Source organism: Rhipicephalus microplus, unplaced genomic scaffold (genome assembly GCF_043290135.1).
Source record: "Rhipicephalus microplus isolate Deutch F79 unplaced genomic scaffold, USDA_Rmic scaffold_32, whole genome shotgun sequence".
Taxonomy (NCBI): Eukaryota; Metazoa; Arthropoda; class Arachnida; order Ixodida; family Ixodidae; genus Rhipicephalus; species Rhipicephalus microplus.
Genome location: NW_027464605.1, coordinates 3813622 through 3836879, shown reverse-complemented (window position 1 = coordinate 3836879; position 23258 = coordinate 3813622). Strand labels below are relative to the sequence as shown.

Here is a 23258-nt window from a genome sequence, read left to right as displayed (position 1 = left end):
GCCAAGTTTAGTGACATGTCAGGTGTGGCGATGCATTCCTCAGCGCCAGAAAAAAAGTGTAGTTTTTATCGCTTTTACGCCTGGTAGCATATATAATAGACTACAACAACGTTTGTCCCGCTTGTTGTTTTATGGCTACGAAGTATGAGTGTGTAAGTAGTCGTCGTGTGAGCACGGCGAAAGGCAATCGCTACAACCGCACAGCGCTTGAAGTTTTCCGATGTGATCTTTCTTGCCGCCGTGTTAACTCTACTGAGGCTGTCACTATACAAGACTATTTCGTGGTGGTGACAAGTTTCTGATTTTTTGTGTAACCGCACGTTAGTGAATTATCGCATAAAATGATATCATTGTTATCAACGCGCCACTTATGTGCTACACTGTAGCGGCAACAAAGGTCACGGGCACTGACTAGTGCTGTGCTGTTTATCTGGCCAGACTCTGAACGGAGGAGAAGGGCGCGGCATTCGGGCCTAATGACATACACCGTGGGACTGGACCACCAGGCAGAAGCTGCGGAAGTGAGCGTGGCTCTGATCGAGCCCACGGGCGCCCTGGCCACTCTCACCCGCACCGAAGTCAACGCTGAACAAACAACACTGCACACGACCGAAATACGACGAGAGTACGTCGAGGGCACGTACAGTCAGATCTTGTCCACCCATTCCACCGTACTCGAGCTTGCGCCGTCCCTCAACGAAGTAGAATACTCAGCCCAGCAAGAAGGCGCGAGACAGCGGCCACAGACCACACACGGCGTACAGAGCTTCGGCTCTTTGAGTTCTGGAAAGGTCTTTCAAACGGCCGTCAATGAGCTGTCCTCGACCGTTACGACGGGCGTTAAGCCAACCAAAACTACGCAAGGGTCCTTGCTTAGTGCACTGCCGGGCAGCAAATCCACCACTGTAGTAGGCCTCAACATCAAGAGTGGTCAGATATCTGAGCTTAGTGATGAAAAAGACAGTGAGGTGCCAGTCATAACAGTCACGGGTACGGAAGGCCTTCTCGTTCAGGCAACAGGATCCGAACAAGTGACGTACAAGGTATTTACCGGTACCTACGTCAACACTGAGGATCACAATGCGAAGACGTACATGTTCTTCTTTGGAAACAGACAGCTACCGGTCGACGCCACGCCTTCGCTTCCGCAAGAGGCCACGAGATCAGCGGAGTTCGACATTCGATCAGGCAACCAGAAAGGTGTAGTCCTGGACATTTCCCACAAGATTGGCGTGCTTCTGCCTTCTCAGACTGTATCCACCATTTCGCCAACAGAGGCACCGCGTTCTGACTACCTCATTTTTGGATCGGGTAGTGCACAAGGTGGTGAATCTATGACCGGAATGCTGATCGAAGGTTCTGAGCCCATAACCATCGAAGGTATCACAAGATCTCACATGACAACAGCTAGCACAATGCATGTAACATTGAGCTCTATGCCGTCTAAGAGTCGACGAGAAAAAATCAGTTCACAAACACACAAAAAGCCCACACCAACACTATACAGACATGGGAAAAAGTTTGAGCCAACGGCGACAGGAAGGAGAATCGCTCCTATGGATGGGGCGACTATAATAACGGACAAATTTTTTCTGCCTCAACATCTAGGGCTTTACACAACATCTCCAGTCTCGGACGCATCTAGAACAGCAGACGAGTTTCTGGAAGACGTCGACCATGATTACGACACTCCACCAGCACGAGAAGAAGAGCCTGTGGTTATGGTTAGAATGAGACACCCCCTCAACAACATCAATATTGCGGGTTTTAGGCCCGAACTACTGACACCTTCACCTGTGAAAGACATTAGACCGACCAAAACGGTTGGTTCCCACCATGATGAGTACGCCGACGATGTTGGTGACATATTTGCAACGGACGCTTTAAGCGGTCATAATAGTGAGCAGAGTACATCGACAAAAAAGAACAGAGTGACGTTATTTGGCTTTTTAGACTTCACGACGACAATATCTGGAACGGAAGTTGTATTTCAACCAGCGGCGACAGGTACATCTTTCGACTTCGGAAAGACCAGACGTCCACATGATGAAGACATATACAACCCATTCAACATTCCTACGCGAAATGAGCAGACAACTTCGTCGTCAGCAACGCCAAGGAAGTCTGTGTATGGCACGGAAACAAGAGAGTTCGTGTCGAAGTTGTCAATGTTAACATCCACATTTAAGGGTGGAGTAGAAATTCTCAGTACTATGTACACGTCAACAATCCCGATGCTAGTCAAATCTCGGCTGCCAAAACATGATGACGCTAATTTTGAGGAAGATCTCCACTCTTCCGGTGCTAGAATAAATATCGACAATTCAGAAAACCCAGAAGACTATTTTTATGATAGTCACTTGCAGGAAAACCTAGTTACTTCTTCAAGTTTTAGGCCTGATGATTTAGCGACACCAAACTTCTTGTCTTCGTTCTTATTTCCCGCTTCTAAGAATGAAGATGTGTCGTCGCCAACATTCACGCCACCGGCACTCGGTAGTTCTGCTGAGCCCTCAGAGACGGTTATGGTATCTATGATCGAAGGGTCAAAAACACAAAGGTATCCTGTAACACCAACTCGCCCAATTATATCCACACCCAAGCCTAAAAGAAAGAAAACATACAAGACCGGTTTAGTGAGCTCTATAACAGGCACAGATATCAATGGTGACATGACTACGGAATGGACCACACTTATTATTGGCACGGTGATCGGCGGTAGATACGCGCACGTCATTCAAAGCACATCGAGCATATTTTACACCCAGGCTAAGACAGAAATGTTGAAAGAAGTTACGACGCCAAAAGCACCACCTCCAGCCCCTCCTGGTCTTGTGCTTCCTAGTGACATCCAGATCGAGGGAGTATCTGATCAACCAGTCACCGAACAGGATCTAGAAGAAGGCACTCAGATGCCCCCACCCATTACAGAGGAGACGCCTCAAGTAGATAGTGGTGAAATATCTCACGATTCCTTGGACGTATACAGTATCACTTCTAATTTTGCTGTTCCACTTATCAACCAGTCACGGGTTATTGAAGAAAGCTATGAAACAGCCCTCCCTGGGCAAGAGCAGCCTTCAGTCGTTGAACTATCAGATGGCTTGCACCTTTCAACATTAGTTCCGTCAATAAAGCCATCTCAAACGACATCCTCGTCAACATCTAACGTAGCAGTTTTGACAGACGGCTTTATCTTGCCTGGATTGCAAGATAGTGCGAAGGAGTACGATTATGACCAGCAGCCAACAACTTCTTCGAGTCCAGAAGAAGACAAGCCAAAAATCATCACCATGGGATTTATTTTGCCAGGAGCTGACCCCGCAAAAGAGTTTGAAGACGATCTTGTGCACACTGATGAAGTTAGACTCCTGACAGATGGCTTCGTTCTGCCCGGTCAGGATCTACCTTCTCAGCTTGGAAACGATGAAACGCAGTCTACGCTACAAGGAAGAATTATCGACACCGTGGCACCGGCAGATCAGGAAGTGACGACACATACATCATATCCTATCACACACTACTCTACATTCACTTACTACACGACGATATCTGATAGCATTGTGTCCAGTAGAGAAGTCACAACATCTCAGGTGTTTGAAAACAAGGAGGAGTATGAAGATGCCCGGAAACATGGATTCGACACTATAGCACCCGAGAAATCAATGCTCCCATTAGATCCCTCACAGGCGGCGACAATGATGACCACTTATACTTACCAAAGCACCTATACATTTGACGGATCAACTCTTGTCTCTGTCAGTGAAAAAACTATGTCAGACCTATTGGCTCCCTCTGAGGAGAATGTGGATAGCGAAATAATTTCACCAACAGCGACCCAAGTTTATCTAGAAACATCTCCACTCTACGATATTGCTTCACGTACCGAGCCGGCAGACTACCACGCAGAGAAGGCAAGTGAAATCTCCAAAGATGATGCTACAAGCTCATCAATAGCGACTCCACCTTTAGACGCGGCACGCACAACATACTTCACGACTTACACTTATCTGACAACGCTCTTCAAGGATGGTACTTCCAGTGTGACTAGCAGCTTGGAAACAGTTTCAAACGTTGTTTATGGCTCTTCCAGTGGTTCCATAGACCCAACTCATGACAGCTTAAAGAACATTTCGCCAACGTCTATCGTTCCAGTCACGACATATTACACCACATATACGTATTTCACGACACTTCTCAGGGATGGGACATCAACCGTCACTAGCCGGGAAGAGATTGTATCGAATACAGTACGAGGAAGCGATACAAAAATGACAGCACGGACGAGTGAGGTGATAGAACCAACAAAGATGGACCATTTGTCGACAATTTATACGACTTACACGTATTACACGACGTTCGTGCGTGGAGGAAGCACAACAATCCGAAATCGAACGCAAGTTGTGTCCAAGATCAAGACAATTTCTGAACCAAGTACAAGTGAACTCATCACAACGCCTGTTGTGTCCACTTACTACACCACGTACACATATTTCACTACCGTTAACAGAGGAGGCACCAAGTCTGTGAAAAGCCGTGAAAGTGTCAAAACCAACATAGTTACGAAGTATCCGAAAACAGTGGTGCACCAGTCTACGCCGGAGCCATCGATTATAACCACTTACACAACAATATTATCCCCGGTGACAGTGTTCCGAGATGGGACTCCTCGTGTTTCCTTTATATCGAAAACCTCAGCCATAACGAAAACTCTTGGCCATTCTTCGAAAGACATTTCAGACGGAACCGTTGACAGTGCCATTCAAGCTACTCCAACGGCAGGCATTGCCACCATGTTCACAACCTACACCTACTATACAACGTTCTACGAAGATGGAACACCGGTAATATCGAGTCACGAAGAAACGGCTACGAGCATGATATCACAGCCGTCAGAGACTCCTCACCTCGAAGAGACGGAGAGGAATCTTGAAAGCAGCACCGTCGTTCGCACATATTATACTACGTATACATACTTCACTACGTTTGAAACAGATGGAAAGCCGACCGTATCCAGCAGGGAAGAAATTTTAACGAACTACGTGACCATGACGCCACATGACATAATCTCTAACGTTTCGCCTACGACTGTGTCTCCCGAAGTACAGCCGACACACGTGTCAATGACCGAAGAGACGCCTCCTCTGCTTAGCTCGCTTCCTGAAGGCATCGATCTACGAGAGCTTCTTCGCAATGTGCCAGTGACTCACTACACCACGTACACCTACTACACAACGTTCTACACGGAAGGAAGCACAGTGCTGTCGAGCAGGACGGAAGTTGTTTCTAACGTCGTGGGTCCCACAGCAGCGAATCTTCCAGCAGGATTTCAGGTTGACCACACAGATTCACAGTCTCCAATTGAATCGACTGAATCTGCACAGGTATCAAGCTCTGTAACAACGGATGAAATCTCCGACAGAGTTAGCAGTGAAGCCGAATCTATAGTACTGCATTCTCCTGTTCAAGAAAGCGCCACTGAGGTGCCAAGCCCGTCAGTGACACTAAAACTTGATTCAAGCTTTCAGAAGGCATCGTCAACATTCCAGAACAGGCCATTTAAGTTTAGACTGAGAACACCGATCCTGAGAAGTCGAACAAGGCTTCCACCACCACCGGGAGCGCACATCAGTAGCGCCTTGGGCGCACCTTTGATTGTAGTTAGGAACAAGAGGAACACAGAACCGAAGGACCTCGCGGTAGCAGAGGCAAGAGGAGACGAAACATACGCAACTCCGGTCACATATTACACAACTTTCACATATTTCACTACGTATCTAAAGCCAGACGGACGCACATCTGTTGCCAGCAACCAGCAGGTAATTTCATCTGTTCACTATCCCACCCAGCGCATTGCACCTACGAGAACAATATTCCATGACCAGATCCATCGTACCGAACCTGTCCGTGTTTATCCTTCCCATCAAGGAGTCACGGGATGCATCCGGTGCCGATCCGACATAAAGACTGTATATGTCACTCATACAGACTATATCACGGAGTTCTTTCAGGGACGGCCAGTTACATCGACGCGCTACGTAACGCTTACAAACTACGTCACCGTGACACCTGGGCAAACAGTCTACGAGCACAGGCCTTCTCAAGTGGTCGCTGTTCCAGGCTGTGTTCACTGCAGGCAGCAACCACAATACACTACTCATACATACTACACAACTGTGCTTGTCGCGGGTCAACCGGTGACATCTACACGCTATGATACGGTCACAAATTACGTCACGGTCACCGTCACTGAAGAGCCAATTCACCAACGAACCAGACCGACTATTGTTCAACCAATCGTGCCCCACCGACCGGCCACAGCGATTGATACATTTTACACAACCTACACCTATTTTACTACCAAGGTTGTTCATGGAAGTCCAACGGTATCCACGCGATACGAGACGTTAACGAACTACGTTACACGAACAAGAGATGATGGAGTTGCAGGTCGCGCTATTCAACCGACCGAAGTGTATCAACCTGTCATCATACAACCCACTCCGATCAGAGATACGGTGTACACAACTTACACTTACTTCACCACAAGGCTCATTCACGGCCGACCGAGTGTCGAGACACGCTACGAGACAAAAACTGACTACGTGACTGTTACGGTAACCGAGCAGGCAAGAATTAGACCTACGCAAGTATACAAGCCTCTCTACTCGACAGCGTCTGGCTATGCGCCTCACCACACAGCTTACACTACCTACACTTTCTACACCACCCACTATTTAGAAGGCCGACCGGTCGTCGATACCCGGTACGAGACGGTCACAAATGTTGCAACCGTTACACTTACCGAATACGCGACGCAAGACGTAGGGGCGAGAATCAGGCCAGCTGACACAGGACCATACAGAACCTACCACACTACGTACACATATTTCACAACACGATATGTTGATGGAAGTGCCATAGTGAATACACGAAAGGAGACAGTGACGAACACTGTATTTGGTGCCCTGTGCAACACCTGTCCAGCGGGATACATAGAAGGCCGCTCGCATGGTGGTGGTGTGCATCATCAAACTGCAGCAATAACGCACACGCCGGCACCGGGACCGCACATCCAGCCAACTCCCACGACTTACTATACCACGTATACCCACTTTACAACACTCCTCGAAGGCGGACGTCCAGTGGTCCAGACTCGGTACGAGACGTACACTGACATTGTATCCGGCATCGTGCTACCAACTAGGGCACCTGTCGCACCCGAGCCGAGCAAGCAGGATCTCCAACAAGGCCAGACTCAGTCCAGGCTAGACAACGTGCAAGAGCGCATACAAGAACAACTGCCCGTTTTCCAGAAAATAGTGCCTTCCAGACGTCGACGGTCGTCTCCGGCAACGCGATTACCATTCGCCATATCTGATTCAGGGCTGGCGCAAGCCGAGTACGAACTGGTTGGTGGACGCGGTGATATGTTCGAAGTGCCTCGACACCGAGCCCAAAGAGGGCTCTCCGATGACGTAAATGCTCCCCAAGCTCGGCCCGGCAGAAAGATGCTGAGTCATGGTAAACACAATTATTTTACGCTCCCTTTCACTTAATCTACTAAAACACTAAACCCCCCCCCTTTGGAGAACCCCGCTCAGCCGCTTCCTCTTTTAGCTTGCTAATCGCACGCAGCACCTAGAACTTCTGGCGTTTTGTGACGTGTTTGTTGTGCCTAGCGGTGCGGCGTGTCGTGATCGCCCGTTTGGTTACTTTTTTGGGGAGGCCTCTCTTTGACGCTTTAGTGTGTATTACTAATGCTAACCGGTTCGGAGTGTTACTGGTCTGTAATATATTTCTTGTTTCCTAGTGTCTTTGAATGTTTACGCTTGTAACCCATGTGTGCGTTTTCAATCCTAAGCGCGTAATATTGTGCATGCTGACATTTGGATTAGTCTCTCTAGCGGGCAAGCCCAGCAGGCGTTATTCACTTGCTCATGGGTGACGACAGTCGCCGTAAGCTTTACGTCCGTAAGGAGAGAGTAAGCCGAAGGCTGTACATGCCTCCAACGAAGAACAATGGGACACTGTCGCACAACCAATGACCCCCTAACAACAACCAGGTTAGCAGACAAAAATACAGCACGACAAAAACATGCATAACAAAAGGGAGAGAGACAGATGAGCGAGAAAAAAACACGGTTGTACGGTATCTGCACAGAAAAAAGCGGAGTGAGCGTCGAGCGCCCCTTCCCTACATTTCCGTCTCCTTTCTGCCGAATTCGGCGGAAACAAGCTCGGACGTTCCTTTCAAACAATGGACCCTTCTAACGGCAACCAGCAACGTGTTTGAGCGGGCCCCTCGACGAGCAGCAGTCTGCGGGAACGTTCCTTTGGAGTCGGTCAGAGAACTCGACGGATCGACGCTTGCGCGGGAACTCTCCACGAAATGTGTCGCTGGCGCAACGCTATGAAGGACGTCCCCTCGTTCGTCGTTGTCAAGATAGACGACGAAGACCCCAAGATGTCAGTATAGACAGCCAACCAGAGGTCGCTAACGCTGCGACCATGCCGACAAAAACCTCTCCCCATCCTTTTACCCTCTACCCCTCCTCCCTCGCGCGTTTCTCTCCTTTTTTCGCCCGCTCTCTCTCTCTGACGGGCGTCAGCTTTCAATTAAAGCCAGCGTGCACACAACTAAACTCTTTCAAACTAAAACCAAATGGCATGACAGAATTGAGACTCGGATACGCAACTATATTGCGATAGAAAAAAAAAAAACATTGCTCTCAGGGAGGCCTCTTCCAAATAGCTCGTGCCTCGGCAGTTCTGCTTGCAGCGCGCTTGCCTACCGCGCACGGCTTGCAGATCCCGCCTGGCCCAAGCCTCTTTGCCAATCAACGTTGCTAATTGGCTTGCTCTAACTGAAAGTGAACGGCTTGTGTGCGCTGCGTATTTCAGCTGCTGGCATGCTTGCGGCATGCAAATACGCTTGCACCCTGCTTGAGTTCCCATTGCCGCTTTAGTGTCGTATTGTAGTAGTGTAACATGATATAACTTAGAAATGGTACGTACAGAAACGTTTAGTAGCTGTCGCTTGTTTCCTACAATGTGTTACTCCCTTTAACAAAACATTATATAATCCTTATTGTTAGGAATAACTCTCATAGCAGCTCTTGACACCTTGTCTTTTGCGTAGCATACCGATACTACTATATGAAGTTAAGTAACAAGTTACGTACGTATAGAAATCTCGACTAACTACTCATACTGACGATTACCTTAGAACATCATCTTTACTCATTAATATAGAAGTGCGTTCGAATACGCATGTTGCTTATGCAGCTGCACGCTTCCGCTTCCCCGGCCTTCTTTTTCTAGTTTTTTTTCCTGCTTCTCGGGGAGGAAACGCCTGAGTTTGACTATATAAAGAAGCCGTAAGTGCGCGCTTCGAAGCTCCTTTGACGCGAGGTTGTCATGATTTTTCAGGTAGGTTCCCAAGAAGCCCCTTAAGGGACGGCACATCGACTTCTTTTGCGCACTTGCGCCATAACGCAAACTCACTAAAAGGCTCGAGGCTGCCACCGCAGCGGTTTCTGCCAAAGCCATCGGCCTCTTCGGTCTCCTTGTCTGACACACAACTTTACCAGCATCAGCAGACACATCCGCAGCAAGTTGTCTCAGAACCGGCTGTCTATCTGAAACCATCCGTATACTACAGGGAGGCCAGGCGCAATGAGAAAGATTACGAGGGGCTGCGCCGAACTGCCAGACTGGAGCCGTCATTTATCGCAACGCCTTCACCGCTGACGTTCTACACAACCTTCTCGCACTTCACCACTGTCCTCAGTGACGGCAAGCCGAGTGTATCAACGCGACTTGAAGTCATAACTAACGTGTTCACTGACGTTGTTCTGCCCACGAGAACGACGAACGAGGTTCCCCCGCGCAAGCGCAGTCGAGACGTAGAAAAAGGAGAAGCCAATACCGTGGTTAGCGAAGACACCACCACTCTTAACCTCAATCGGAGGCCTCAAGCCAGGAAGCTGCTTTCCCTGAGTAGCAAAGAAAACGAGTTTTCCGTACCTTACCAGTTTGTCGTTACGGACGATGAAGAAGCGTCAGCTAACAGACATAAGCCTGGACTTGTGCCACGTTCTGCAGGCAACGAACGAAGTTCTGCCGACAAAGCCAAGGACCATCCCGTAGGTCTCATTCAGTCAGCGGAAGCAAGAGCAGTGCGGAATGGAGCGACAACTGTATATGCTACGGAAGTCTATGGTACTTTCATTAATGGCGCCTACGCTCAAGTAGTCTCCACGGCTGTGCGAGTGTTCTCCGAACAGAATCAGCACAGCTCCTCGCACGTTGCGTCGAGGCAAGAGCTGTCTACGTCTCCTGGATCTCCTGCACCAACGCGCCCGACTGGTCTAATATCTTCTATAGCGAACACGGTCATTCACGACAGCACCACCACTGCCTATACGACGAATATTTATGGAACGTACATTCGAGGCATGTACGCCCATGTCGCTCAGACGACGTCTACTGTGATCAAAGCTCAAGCCTCTAAGTCAGTGTCTAGTATTACGAAGAGCCAAGAGTACAAAACGGGCCTCATCTCCTCGCTAGTCAACACAGAAATCCACGACGCGACGACGACCGTTTGGAAAACACATGTCTATGGCACGTTCGTGAACGGATTCTATGCCCACATAGCATCCACAGCGTCGGAGATACTCAAACCGTCCAAAAGCGTTTTTGTACAGACGCCTGTCAGCCAGATACCCACGCGAACAAGTGTGCCCTCGCAACAGACGAAGACAAAGAGCTACACGACAGGACTTCTCTCTGCGCGAACGAACGTAGTTGTCAACGGGGGGACGTCAACGGAAGTGGTGACTAACATTTACGGTACATTTGTCGGTGACCTTTACGCGCAAGTGGCACGCACAACGTCTCGTGTTCTAACAAAAACTGCAGCTAGCAAAACTGACGCAGTCAAGCCAATCACAGCCACCAAGCCAACAGGCATCGTTTCATCAACGGTTCAAAGCGTCACGCATGGAGATGTCGTTACGTACTATACAACGGAAATATACGGAACCAGCGTAGGTAACTTGTACGCACAGTTAGCGAAGACTTCTACACGCACAGAGACCATAAAGCCTACCAGCACAAAGGCGGCAACACAACCATTCCTACAGAAGACAGGGCTACTTTCGTCAAGCGTGTTCAGCAGTGAAGTTCATGGCGCTTCAACCACACTGCACATATCTGAGGTCTACGGGACTTACATTGGCGACGCCTACGCCCAGTTCGGAAGATCTACGCGTCGAATCGTAACGCCTACAGAGACCTACAAGGAAGCAGCCAAAACGGAGAGCCAGAAAACTGGATTGGTTTCGTCAATTGTGAGCACAGAAGTACAGAGCGGCAAGACGACTGTTCATACGACAGAGATACATGGCACCTACATCAACGGTTTCTATGCTCATATTGCACGAAAGACATCCAGTATCTTGAAGCCCGCTTTAGTGAAGGCGACGCAGGCACCAGCAGTGATAGAGAACACGGAAACTCTGATATCAAGTGAAGTCAGCACAGAAATCCGCAATGGTGCTACGACCCTCCACACCACTAATGTGTACGGGACTCATATTAACGGGTTTTATGCCCACGTTGCCAGGAGTACATCAAGCGTGATACCCCGAACCACAGCGTCATCTTCAGCATCAGAAACACTAAAAACTGGCCTTGTATCGCGATCTGTGCGATCTGATGTTCATGATGGGTATGTGACCAAATATACCACGGATATTTATGGAACCTTCATAAACGGCTTTTACGCCCACCTGGCAAGAACTAGTACAACAAAATACGCCCAGTCTACGAGCAAGTCAGAACCTGTGAACCTGCTCTCAAGCTTCTATAGCTCTTTATCTGCCCTCGTTTCTTCAAGCACGCTGCCGCGCACGCTGACTGAGCAATCTAGCTGGAGTTTTATATCGCCGTCTCTGTCAAGTTCTAGTTGGGAGCTGACGACATTTATCGCGCCAGAATCTTCCATAATTACACTACAGTCACCCAACGTGTTTCAGATAACCGAAACTTCTAAGGAACTCACCAGTACGTTGAGTGCACCAGTCAGCATTGAAACAATAAGCACGTTGCATTTGCCGATTTCGTCATCGTCCAAGAATAGCGTAAATATTGTGGAACTAGACACGACGACCGACAATATACTCGAGGAAATCGGCCTTACTACGGCGATACGCATTGACTCTTCGCTTGATGATAAAACTATCTTTCCAACTATAGATGAAGTTGTCCTACTTTCTTCAATAAGCACAGACCAAGCGAAGGTCAAAGTCACCGAGTCGACCCCTGCAATAACACATATACCTGACAGCAGGTCAATAGAAACTGAGATATTTCTAGAGACCAGTGTGTCGACCGAATCGAGTCACACAAATGAAATTCTGGAGAAGTCATCTACTGAAACCCAGGAGACAGTCACTACACGAATAAGACCAATATTTCCTACCAGGAGGCGTCCTAATGGTGTTAAGAGACCCAACCATCGCCAGCCTGGTGACTTAAGAGATGAGGAGGAGGAACCTGAAGATTATGGTAAAAATGAGTTCCTCGACGAAGAAGATGAAGATTACAATGAATATGAAGAGAAACAGCTTCAAACACCTGAACCCCGCTCGTCTAAGAGACATCGACCCACACGGGCGGGATACACCAGAGGTCCTCGCCAACCACAGACGACGCACCAACTCAAGCACCAGGTAGAAGACGAAGAATACGACCTATATCATGACGACGACTACGAGCAAGTTACAGCACGGTCAAAGTCTCAGGCAAACAGAAATGAAGATACCAAGCAGGCTTCACCTGCTTCAGGCGTGAACATAAGACCTTTCAGAAGAGACCGCGTTTCCTACGCTCCACCATCAAGGGTAGTCAACAAGCCAGCCTTCACTCTTCAGTTAAGAAGACCGCATGGAAGACAGAGATTAAACAGCCGACGCCCCTTAAAACCTGAGGACGAAGAGATCGAAGCAGAAGAGGCTGTGCACAGCTCGGCAGCTACTCCGCAATTGCACTTGGGGCGCCGCCGAGGTTCAGCGAGACCACTAGCTGGGAAATCTCATGTAAGGGCACCTTTTACAAGAACGAGACCGTCCGCAGTAGACAAGACTTACGGAATAAACCCGAGTAGGGTAAAATCCGAGGAAGAGTATTCTGATTACGAAGAGGATGATGACTATACAGCTGAGCGAAATCCCCGTGGCCGTGGTCGTCCTAAACCAACGTCAAGGGGTCCACAGAGTGTTGTTCGAGGCAGAGTCAATGTAGGAGCAAGGCCGTTAGGAAGACCACAGCAGCACACGGAGGAAGAAAATTCTAATGAAGACACGCAGTCAAACGCTAGAAACCGTGGGCGACAAAATCCAGTAGCCAAAGGCCGCCGTAACCAGAACCGAGCCAGGGCACCTAATTTGAAATCGTCGTTCAACACCGTAAAGGATGACGAGGAGTCACCCAATTTGCCCTTCGCTAGACTGCGAGGAAACAGGAGACGCTCTTCTTACAACCCCAGGGCGCGTAGAACATCGTTAACATCAACTGGCCGGCTGTCGACAAAACCTCCCATAACCGTCACTTCTGTCATAACGACCGTAAAAACTCTCCCTATATACCATGGCTTCAAGACCTCATACGCGACTTTGACGACTACAGCTCTAGCATCCAGCGTAATTCAGCCTACTTTGTACTCGACGACTGTTGATGAGTCGGGACGGACAAAGACTATTCTCAATTCCAAAAGCGATGCGAATGGTCCTTACACGACATTCACAGAAGTGCTAATTACGACCAGCGATTTGCAGCAGTTTAGGCTTCTTCCAATAAAGGTAGGGTTTAGCACCCGTACTGACACAATAACCGAGACGACAGTCTTAACCCAACTCACAACCCTGTACAGTACCATAACCCCAGAGGTTATACCAACTACACCAGCCACAAACCCTCCTGGCTTTCCAGTCCCTTTTTACCAGCAGATTCCTAACCAAGATTTTAGCCTACTGACTTCTTCGTATGTAACAACGGAAACAATTGTGACTTCGACAGTGTTGCCCATTGTTCTTCGTGGAAGAACGGTTCTTAGCACCGTCACTACAACAAAATTTTCTGAATCAACAGTGACGAAGACGGCGTCCGTCCCTGTTCCCCAAATTCCCACAGCAGCACCTTTTATACCGCAGCCATATTTTGCGGTACCTCAAATAACAACAATGCTGACTTTGTATGTCACTGGGGACCAGGGGGACGTGATTCCTGTAGTTACTACTGTCACTGTTCCATTTTATCAGCAGCCTCAGCATTTCTTTCACACTAAAGTAGCGAGAAGCGTTCCCGACAAGGCTTCTGAATTTGCCACTTTGGCTTCCACAGCGTTCATAGGAGTTGCTGTCGACGGGTCCAGACAGGATGAAGTGCCAGGTGGTGAACGTCCTGAAGAGGTAGCACTTTTCAGCTCCGGAATCGAACCCTCGTTAGGCAGTGCATCTTCCTGGTCCTTGGCACAGTCTCGAAGCCCACACATCGCAGCTTCTGACAGCGTTGCGGACACTGACGCAGTGACGACCATATCCATGGGACCAATCACCGAGGTTTACGAGCAACCCGCTACCGACATCCCGGTGCTGCCTAAGCCAACCAAAGGTGTCTCTGCGAAGAAGTGGAAAGCCGAAAAGAAGCCAACGGCTGCACCCGATGTTAGTCCCGAGGATGACAAGTATGGTATCGGTGGAAAGTACATCTCTCGAAAGTTACAGCAGTTCGAAGAAACCGAAGATGAAGGTGTGAGACAAGCGGCGGATTTCACGCGCATACGTGGAAGAAGTCGGGTTCGTGCTACGCGAGTGCAGCCTCTGCATCTCTCAACACCCGAGCCTCTTGTGGACAACAGTGGGGACCCCCGGCCTGGTTTTCACAGTGCCAGCACAGTTCTTGACGATCCCGCTGAAGGCGCCGTCCGTACCGGAATCCGCCGTGGGCGAGTGTTTCGAAGACCTGTACATAGAAACAGAGCGATCCTGGATGGCTCGTCGCCAAATGAATTCAGAGGTCCTCATGGCGGATTTATTCGTAGAAGACCTCCTCATGTTGTCCAAGATCCGGTAGACTTGAACCCGATTCAAGAACCAAGCTCGGCTTTTCATTTTGGTGATGACCAGCAAGCCTACAGTCCAGGTAATCTTCTCGAAACCCCTCTGCCTGCTCTTTCCTCTCATATTCTTCCCTCTCCTTCTTTGGACAATTTCCTGTCATCTTCCTTTGTGGGTGGTGGATACTCCTTCTCGGCACCGGAGGTTGTGGCTACTCTTACTGACCCTTTGGAATCTCCACCTAATCACGAAATCACGGCGGATGCGGTTACTCTTTCGGGACTGGAAACCTCTGCACTCCCCCAAGGCAGAGTGAGAAGGATCAAGGTTCTTAGACCTGCCCCTCATGGTGAAGGATCCCTTGGTGACGGTTCAAAGAAAGTTCGTCGCGTTACGGTAACTCGGACGTTCTCCCCGGCAGGTGCACCGACCAGATTTGAGGACTACCGGCCCCAGGTGGACACCCCTTTCAACCAAGACGATGGGGGATTTAACCACTTTGGCCCCCACCAAAATGTAGTACCAGTCGTCCCACAGCCCCAGCATCAGCAACCTCAAGATGTGCTGAGAGTTCCTGCTGAGGTAACGCAGCAGGCTGGATTAGGGCATGGCATCCCTTACGGTCACTTTTCTACGGGTGTCAATCAGCAATCATTCCCAGGTTTCAGTCCCAACGTCCCCTATCAGTACTCGCCCCCCGTGCCGCAGCAGTTTGCCCAAGCTGACCCGTATTCACCACGAGTGCCGGAACAACAAGACCGTTTTGCACAACTCGATCCAGTGCAGAATTTTGTTCCTACAGCCGAACAAGCTCCCCTTTCACCTCCTGCTCACGAATTCAACAATGTAGCGCCAGAGTCCCCACTTCCTCCTCCTCCACCACCACCGCCGGCGCCTGAGTCGCCGATTCGAAACTCACGCCGAACAGTCTTCAGGAGGATTCGGCCAACCAATTCAAACCACCATGGAGAGAGGAAGACGTCTCTCGTGCGTAAAACACGGCCTATTGTTTCTACACCCGCTGTTCAGCTTAGCTCTATTAATGTAGAACCAACGCACGTTTTTGTGTCGGCCGACTCAATAGATTACAACAGAATTCTGGGCTCATCACAACAGTCGCTCGAATATTTCGGGCCCGCCTCTCAAGAGTATTTTGCCCCTGTGTCGCAAGAACTATTTGCCCCCGTGTCGCAGCAGTATTTTGCTCCAGCATCAGATCAGTTCTTTCCTCCTGTTTCAAGATTCCCTGAAGCACCGCCCGCTTTGCCTCCCGTGTCGACCGAACCGACGTTCGACTCTCATTCGGCGGTGTCAATTTCACAGAATAACGAAAATTCTGCGGATCTGGTGGAAGAAACAACACCTGCTTCACATCAATTCAGAAGAATAATTCGCGTAAAGAAACCTGGTGAAGGAAAAGGCGGGCAAAGGCGAAAGGTTGTTTTGAACAGGAGGCCATCAATAAACAGCCTACAGGCGCGTGGTCCAATAAACAACGCAAATAACCCGAACGAGCTTCTGAACCAAAATGTTGTTGCACCTCCTCTCGTTTCGAGTCATGTGTTCGCACCAGCGCAAGAAAGTGTCAGCCCCAGCATGTCGCTAGAGATCGGAGCTACTGTGCCGCTTACATATTACACTACCTTCACGTATTTGACAACGTTCCTTCACGGAACAGACACCGTTTACAACAGCCGGGAAGCTGTTCTTTCTTCAGTCGCGACAGAGACACTGAACTCTGACATAGTGAACGTAATTCAGAACCATGGTGGCTTCACGACGGCACCTGATGGTGTTTCCACTGTTAACCTAGGATCAAGAACAAAAGGAGCGGCCACAACAATTGTTAACCTGGAGTCTCGTCTACAGATCTTCAACAGCGATATCTATAAGGAGATACACCCGACGCCAACAGCACAGGCAGAGGCTACATTCAAGACAGAATCCCCGGTTCTTGGAAGCATACAGGAGCCACAATCCCCTCATCATAATGCACCTCCAGGAGACGAGACAAGTATTGTGCAATTAACTGATCTTTTCACTGCACCGAGGACTATCTACACTCTTTACACGTATTATTACACGCTTTTTGACGGCACTGAAACGAAGAATTCTGTAAGATCAGAGATATCATCGAGTGTTGCTTTAGATAACAGTCCTTTCAGGCCCCCAATAACGCAGACAAAGATCAGGAATGGCCTCTTGCCACTTGGTCTTGACGTAACGACTGTCCACCTTGGCTCGCGAAACTTGGAGGGAACGAGAACTGAGGTAAATTTGGGTATGCGAACTGTCATTAAATTTGACCAAATTCTCGACGCTGATATAGGGCAACTTCACGAGAATGTTGCTCCGACTGCATCATATTTCCCGAGCTTTGCGACAGACGCTGTGGACAACAAGATCGACTTCATATCTAACCAAGAAAGGTCGTCTCTCCTCGCTGATGCTCTGCAGCCATCTTATGCCATTGCCAGTGCTGACATTCAACCATCAAGCAACATTCATGCGACACCTGTAATTCTGTTTCCGGTGGATGAATCAACGAATGCACTAAGAGCCAAGGTGAGAATTGTCACTACACGTGTGAAGCCAGTGGGTGGCTTAAAGTCTGGTGTGTTTCAGGCTGCTCCTGGTGTAAGGGTTCGCATTAAGCCTGTAGTGAAACACGTAGATGATTCGAAAACTTCCATTGCCCCACCAGAATTATCGTCAAGTCATGTGTACGAACCTTTGAGTTCTTTCTTCATTACTTCGCCAAACCCGAGTTCTTATGTGACAGGTGATGAGCCTTTACTGTCATCGGCGATCTTCCCCTTAACGACGCCGGAAGACCAAGAGGTGCACAGGGGCAAAAAGAGGCTTAAAGTTACGCTTCGAAGACCCGTTCCGGGAGATAAGTTGGCGAGAACAAATTCTTTGAACACAAGATTTGTAAGACCATCTCGCTTCGAAATTACCACGAAGCCTCGGTTTTACGTTGTGACCAGAACGAATGCCGCTGGTGTGGCCAGGCCCACGAAGAACCCATTCACTGTGAAAGTGAGCAAGAGGCTCAAGCCTACGGACCTGATTCGAGCGACTCCTTCTGTCATATATGAAACCTTTATGACGACGACATCAGTTCCCGTCATATTCGGATTGCAGACAAGCTACAGAGAAGTAGTCATCACTGCATCGACACCAGTAACCCTTACCGCATCACCGACGTATGGCGTGGACGACCATGATTTGATTGAACCTTCCCAGACTGTGATGTTGACGTACTTCACCACAACTACGTTCACGGTCCCGTACACTTTGGGGGATCAGACTCTGTACACGACTGTCCTGGAGACGAATTCACGGATCGTCACCGAGACCGTAGGTAAGTTAGATGACCTACAAACGTTTTCTCTACTTCACCATGATTTCGCAGACACTATAACTAAATGTGACGTTATTTTAGCTGCAAGTCGTGTGGATCCCCTGCACGCATCGCATTACCCAGAAATTATCGGAGACCAGAATGCCCAACTCATTGGCAGAGGTAAGCTTTCAGTGTTCTTGCGAATTAGAAGTGCTAATATATGTATACTTGGGATGATTTTCTGAGTATTTTTGTACATGTACTTTTACAGGTGCTGCGCCGAAACACGAATCATCATTGAACCTTTTGGCGTCTCACTACCAACAAAGGCCTGGATTATCAACGCGAGTCTCTGATGGTGTTACCCTTATTGTTGCCAGTGGAGGTGACGGTGAAGCGACTACGCACCTGTTCCCCCACCAGCCCACGCCTTACACACTGCAGCCAACGTTGCTGCTGGATGCAGTCTTGATGAAGGAGAACTTTGATGGCCAGAATGTGACACCACAGCCATACTCTGTGTCATATAGCACAAAAACCTTGTTCACGACGTATACGTACTTCACAACATTCTTCACAGACGACTCTTCATCTATCGCAAGCTCCGAGCAAGTTATTTCGAACACTGTTACCATTCCAGTTACGCAGAATCTGTACCCTACTATAACGCCCTACTTGCCCGAGCCTAGAGAACCAAGCACATACTTGGAGACAAGTGAACGCGTAGTGACGAGTACTTCGTACAATACATTCACATTTTACGCCACATTGTTCAATGGCTCAAGCTCTGTAGTAACGCCTTTCGAAGAAGTTCAGTCACAAGTATTCGTCATCACTGAGTCATTCACAATAACGAGAACTGTGCAACCAACGCTGTCGATTCAGCCGCTGTCCACTCCGATTTTCTCTCGCCCCGAACCACAGCAGAGCTACCACTACCAAGATCAAAATCAGTTCTTGTCACAGCATTACGCAAGTCAGCAGCCACAACCCTACCAAGCCAACGACATCCTCAAATCACAGCAGCTTCAGCCGTCAACTGTTCTCAGCACTTTGTATTCAACGCAGACAAACTTTATCACATTCTTCCAAGGAACAAGCACAATCGTTACATCTATTGAAGAGGTTCTTTCAGACGTGGTCACCATCACAATTCCTCATGGTCTCGCTACTCCTGTCCTGTCGTCTCTCTATTCACCTTCTCCGACAACGACCTCGGTTCCAGAATTCACCACAAGGACGTATCTTACAACACAAACGCAGTATGTGACATTCTTCAGAGGAACCGAGACGATACTGTCATCGATCGAAGAAATTGGTACGACAGTTGTAACAGAGAGGGCTGGTTCCCGACCTTCTGTCTACTCAAGGCCCATATCTACACCAGCGCTTTATTCCGTTGCACCAGCTAAATCTAGCACGCCATCTTATGTGCTGCCATCTCACACAGGCGCACCTGCAGATTTGGTTCCTTCCGTGAGGACGTACTACACTACCTATACTTATTTCACGACATTCTACACCGACTCAAGCTCTATTATTGCAAGCAGAGAAAACGTTGTTACGTCTCACGTCACTTTGTTCGTGCCGCGTGGGGCTGTCACATCCTCAGTGAGAACGACGCCACCTACCAGGATACCCACAGTTGCTACGCCTGCAACGACCTTGACAACAAGTTCCTCTTCAAGGCCCACAACGACATCTACATCACGTTACACACGGCCAACAGCCACTACGCCTCCGTATGATACAAAGCTGTACACAACCGGTACGACGTATACCACATACACATTCTATACTACACTGTTTGGTGGCCAAGACAAGATTGTGATTTCAAGCGAACAAGTTGTGCCACAGATTGTGACCACAAGGATAGGCTCGAAGCCATCAACTACGTCATCTCGCCTGAGACCTACACCTACTGTCTTGACGCATATGACCACCTACACGTATTTCACCACCCTTGTTAGTGATTCTGACACGATCGTGTCGTCATCAGAAGAAGTTATAACGCAGCTTGTGTCGACCACTATATCACCATCTTCGTCAACCAGCTTTGTTCCGGAAGTGAATATCATTACTTCTTCCTTGTACAAGCCTATCAAAGAAGAGAAAGTGGAACCGTCCAGAAAAACGTCAGCAAGTCAAACAAAGAGACCGCCTTTCGGAAGTGGTCTCAGACGTCCTTCCACTGGTATCCCTCGTAAGTCTTCTGTTACGCTTTACGCGTCATCTAGTTTTATTCCTGCTTCTTCCCCGACGCTTACAACAGTGACACCATCGTTTGCAATTCTTGAGTCACCGTCAATTGAAGAAGAAACCACGAGGTCATCAATGGGAGTCTCCACAACGGTTATTGACGGCTCTACCGTGATCTTCTTTACTGACATTGCGGCCAGTCAGGAAGAAGAAGACGCGAATTCCATCGCTTCTGAGTCCGCATCTTCGCTGTTTACATCTTCGATGCTGTCTCCTGTGTTTGTACCGTCATCCTCACTCTTCCCGGAAATCCTTCAGAGTACTTTCTTTACGTCTACGTCAGTCGCCGCCCCTGTCACATCTACAACCGTTTTGGAAAGCAGCACCAAATATGTCGGCCACGACAACGAAACCACCACGTTGCCCCCAAGCATTACATTATTTATGGTAACTGGCACAGACGGTTTTCTAACAAGGCTCACAGAGGCAACATTTACGTCACGAACACAAGCTATAGCTCCAAGCAAAGCCGCAGCACCACCTCATGCCGACGTTGTTGCCACAGAGATACCATTCTTTCAGCACGTTCCATCTTTATCTCCCAGCGCTGCAGGTGGAAGCAGTCAGGCAGGCACAAGCTCGCCATCTAAACCAATAAAGCCAGGTTCCATTATTGACCTCGCAGATGTGCTCGGAGGAAATGCTAATATTGGCGGAAATATCGGAGAAGCCATCAAAGGCATAGTTCACCTTTTGTCTAATGGCAAGAAGAATGGTACTGATGGCTCAAGTGACCTTCATCCAAGTCAAGTGAAGGAGGACGTGCCGCTTCCACCTAGTGATGGTGTGACAGTAAGTAACATTGAAGAGCCCGTTTACATACCGGTTGGCGCAATCGCGTCCGATATGTCGGCCGCTGAGCGAAGTCAAGTGCATAGTGACTCCTTCGATGGTCCAGCTCTCACTTCGCTCTTGCACGGAAAGCCATCCATTATGGGAGAGGGCTTCCACACAGACGTGTTTACCGGGGCGGAAACTGTGTTCATTCTTCCTACGGACGCCCACTACGATGATGACACAGGGGATGGAGAGGACGTTCCGGAGCGAGTTGACAAGGACACATCTGTACACCTTGTCGGTAGCGTCCAGAAGGCCTCGGTTCCTACCACTGAGGCCACACCGGCGTTGGACGCTAACACAGATGTCATAACCGGAGACAAGACCATCTTCTTCGATGACCTTGACAAGCTTACTGAGCTGACACAAAGTGTGGAGGACAACAAGGACGATGCCACAATATCAGACTTGAAAGAACAATCGAAGGTCATCGGTGTCCAGACCATCTTTTTCCCCGACACTAAAGCGCTCCAATCTTCTCTCGTAAGCGAAGTTCAGATCACAGGAGCAACCACCATCTTTGGAGAGGGCTTCACACCCATCCTGCCAGGTACGCAAGATTCCTCGGAAGCACTTCTCTCGTCCATTCAATCCTCTGTCGTCGGTGGTGCCAAGTCAGTCAGCGGTGCTACGACCATCTTCTTCCAACTTGATGGGGAAAGAGTGCCAATACTACCGTCTGTGTCCACGAGCTTGTCAACCGTGACGCAATACGTCACGAGTGTGGAGTCTTTCACTCGAACTCTCACGCTCACGACAACAAAGGTGTACTACACGAGAGACAGCCCGCTGACAATAACATCTGTATTTACTACGACCATACCACCCAGGACTTTTGTGTCGACTATCATCGGAAGTCGCACCATCCTCGGCACCCTGCCCGAACCTTCCGCTTCCGTCGAGGCGCAGCTGACGACGCCTCTTCCGAGCGAAGCCACCACGACGGTCACCACGACAACCCTCATCTTCAACTCCATCACAACGACCGTGGTTCGGACGTTGGTGCTTCCAACGGAAAGACCGGAACCGACTCGCTCCTCTTCCATTAACAACCTGCCGACGACGTCTGTGCAAGTAACGCCCGAGGTCAGGGGAAGAATTCCGGAGTCCGCCGACAGCAAGTCGCCTCCGACGTTGCGACCTCCTCAGCGGCGCCTCACGACGCCTCGGACGACGACCGCGGCGATTGGCAAACGCCCGGTAATCCCGTTCAGAGCTCCGTCCAGACCTCCTGACACGGCGAGCACCAAGCCAGTGCCAACGGGGCCAAAGTTCAAGATACCGTTCCCAAAACCACCAACCACTACGACGACCACACCGAAGCCGAGCAGGCCTCCAAAGACCAAGCCTGGCAAGGTGACGCCTGTCGATGGCTATCCGCCAGTATGTCTGCCGGGATGCAACGTGGCGAACTACGAGGTCTGCCGCGAGGCACTGGACGGCACGTGGCAGTGTATGTGCAAGCCTGGTTACGGAAGGCACGATGGCAACAAGACTTGCACAGGTAATTTCTTTAACCTCGTCAGTAAACAAGCATAGAGGTCACACTGACTAACACACATTGCAGTGCGATATTTATTATTTCTACGATAAGAATTCTCAAAAACTTAGAAATAAGAGGTATGCTAAGTGACCACTTTGGAGGAACCAAAAATTATAAAATGCCGGAGTAACAATTAACCCGCGTC

General features: G+C 49.2%; 1 protein-coding gene across 6 annotated transcripts in view; it reads left to right on the top strand.

Annotated features, from left to right (window-relative positions):
- LOC119172276 (uncharacterized) overlaps positions 1-23258 on the top strand; it is a 229066-nt gene that overhangs the window by 172691 nt on the left and 33117 nt on the right. For 2 of the 6 annotated variants that reach the window (XM_075884397.1, XM_075884396.1), the window contains exons 6-9: positions 439-7524; positions 9433-18492; positions 18574-18654; positions 18746-23074. In XM_075884397.1, the coding sequence (XP_075740512.1) occupies positions 439-7524; positions 9433-18492; positions 18574-18654; positions 18746-23074 (20556 nt within the window). The remainder of the gene's footprint in view (positions 1-438; positions 7525-9432; positions 18493-18573; positions 18655-18745; positions 23075-23258) is intronic. The other 4 variants (XM_075884398.1, XM_075884399.1, XM_075884401.1 and 1 more) reach the window with 4 other exon arrangements.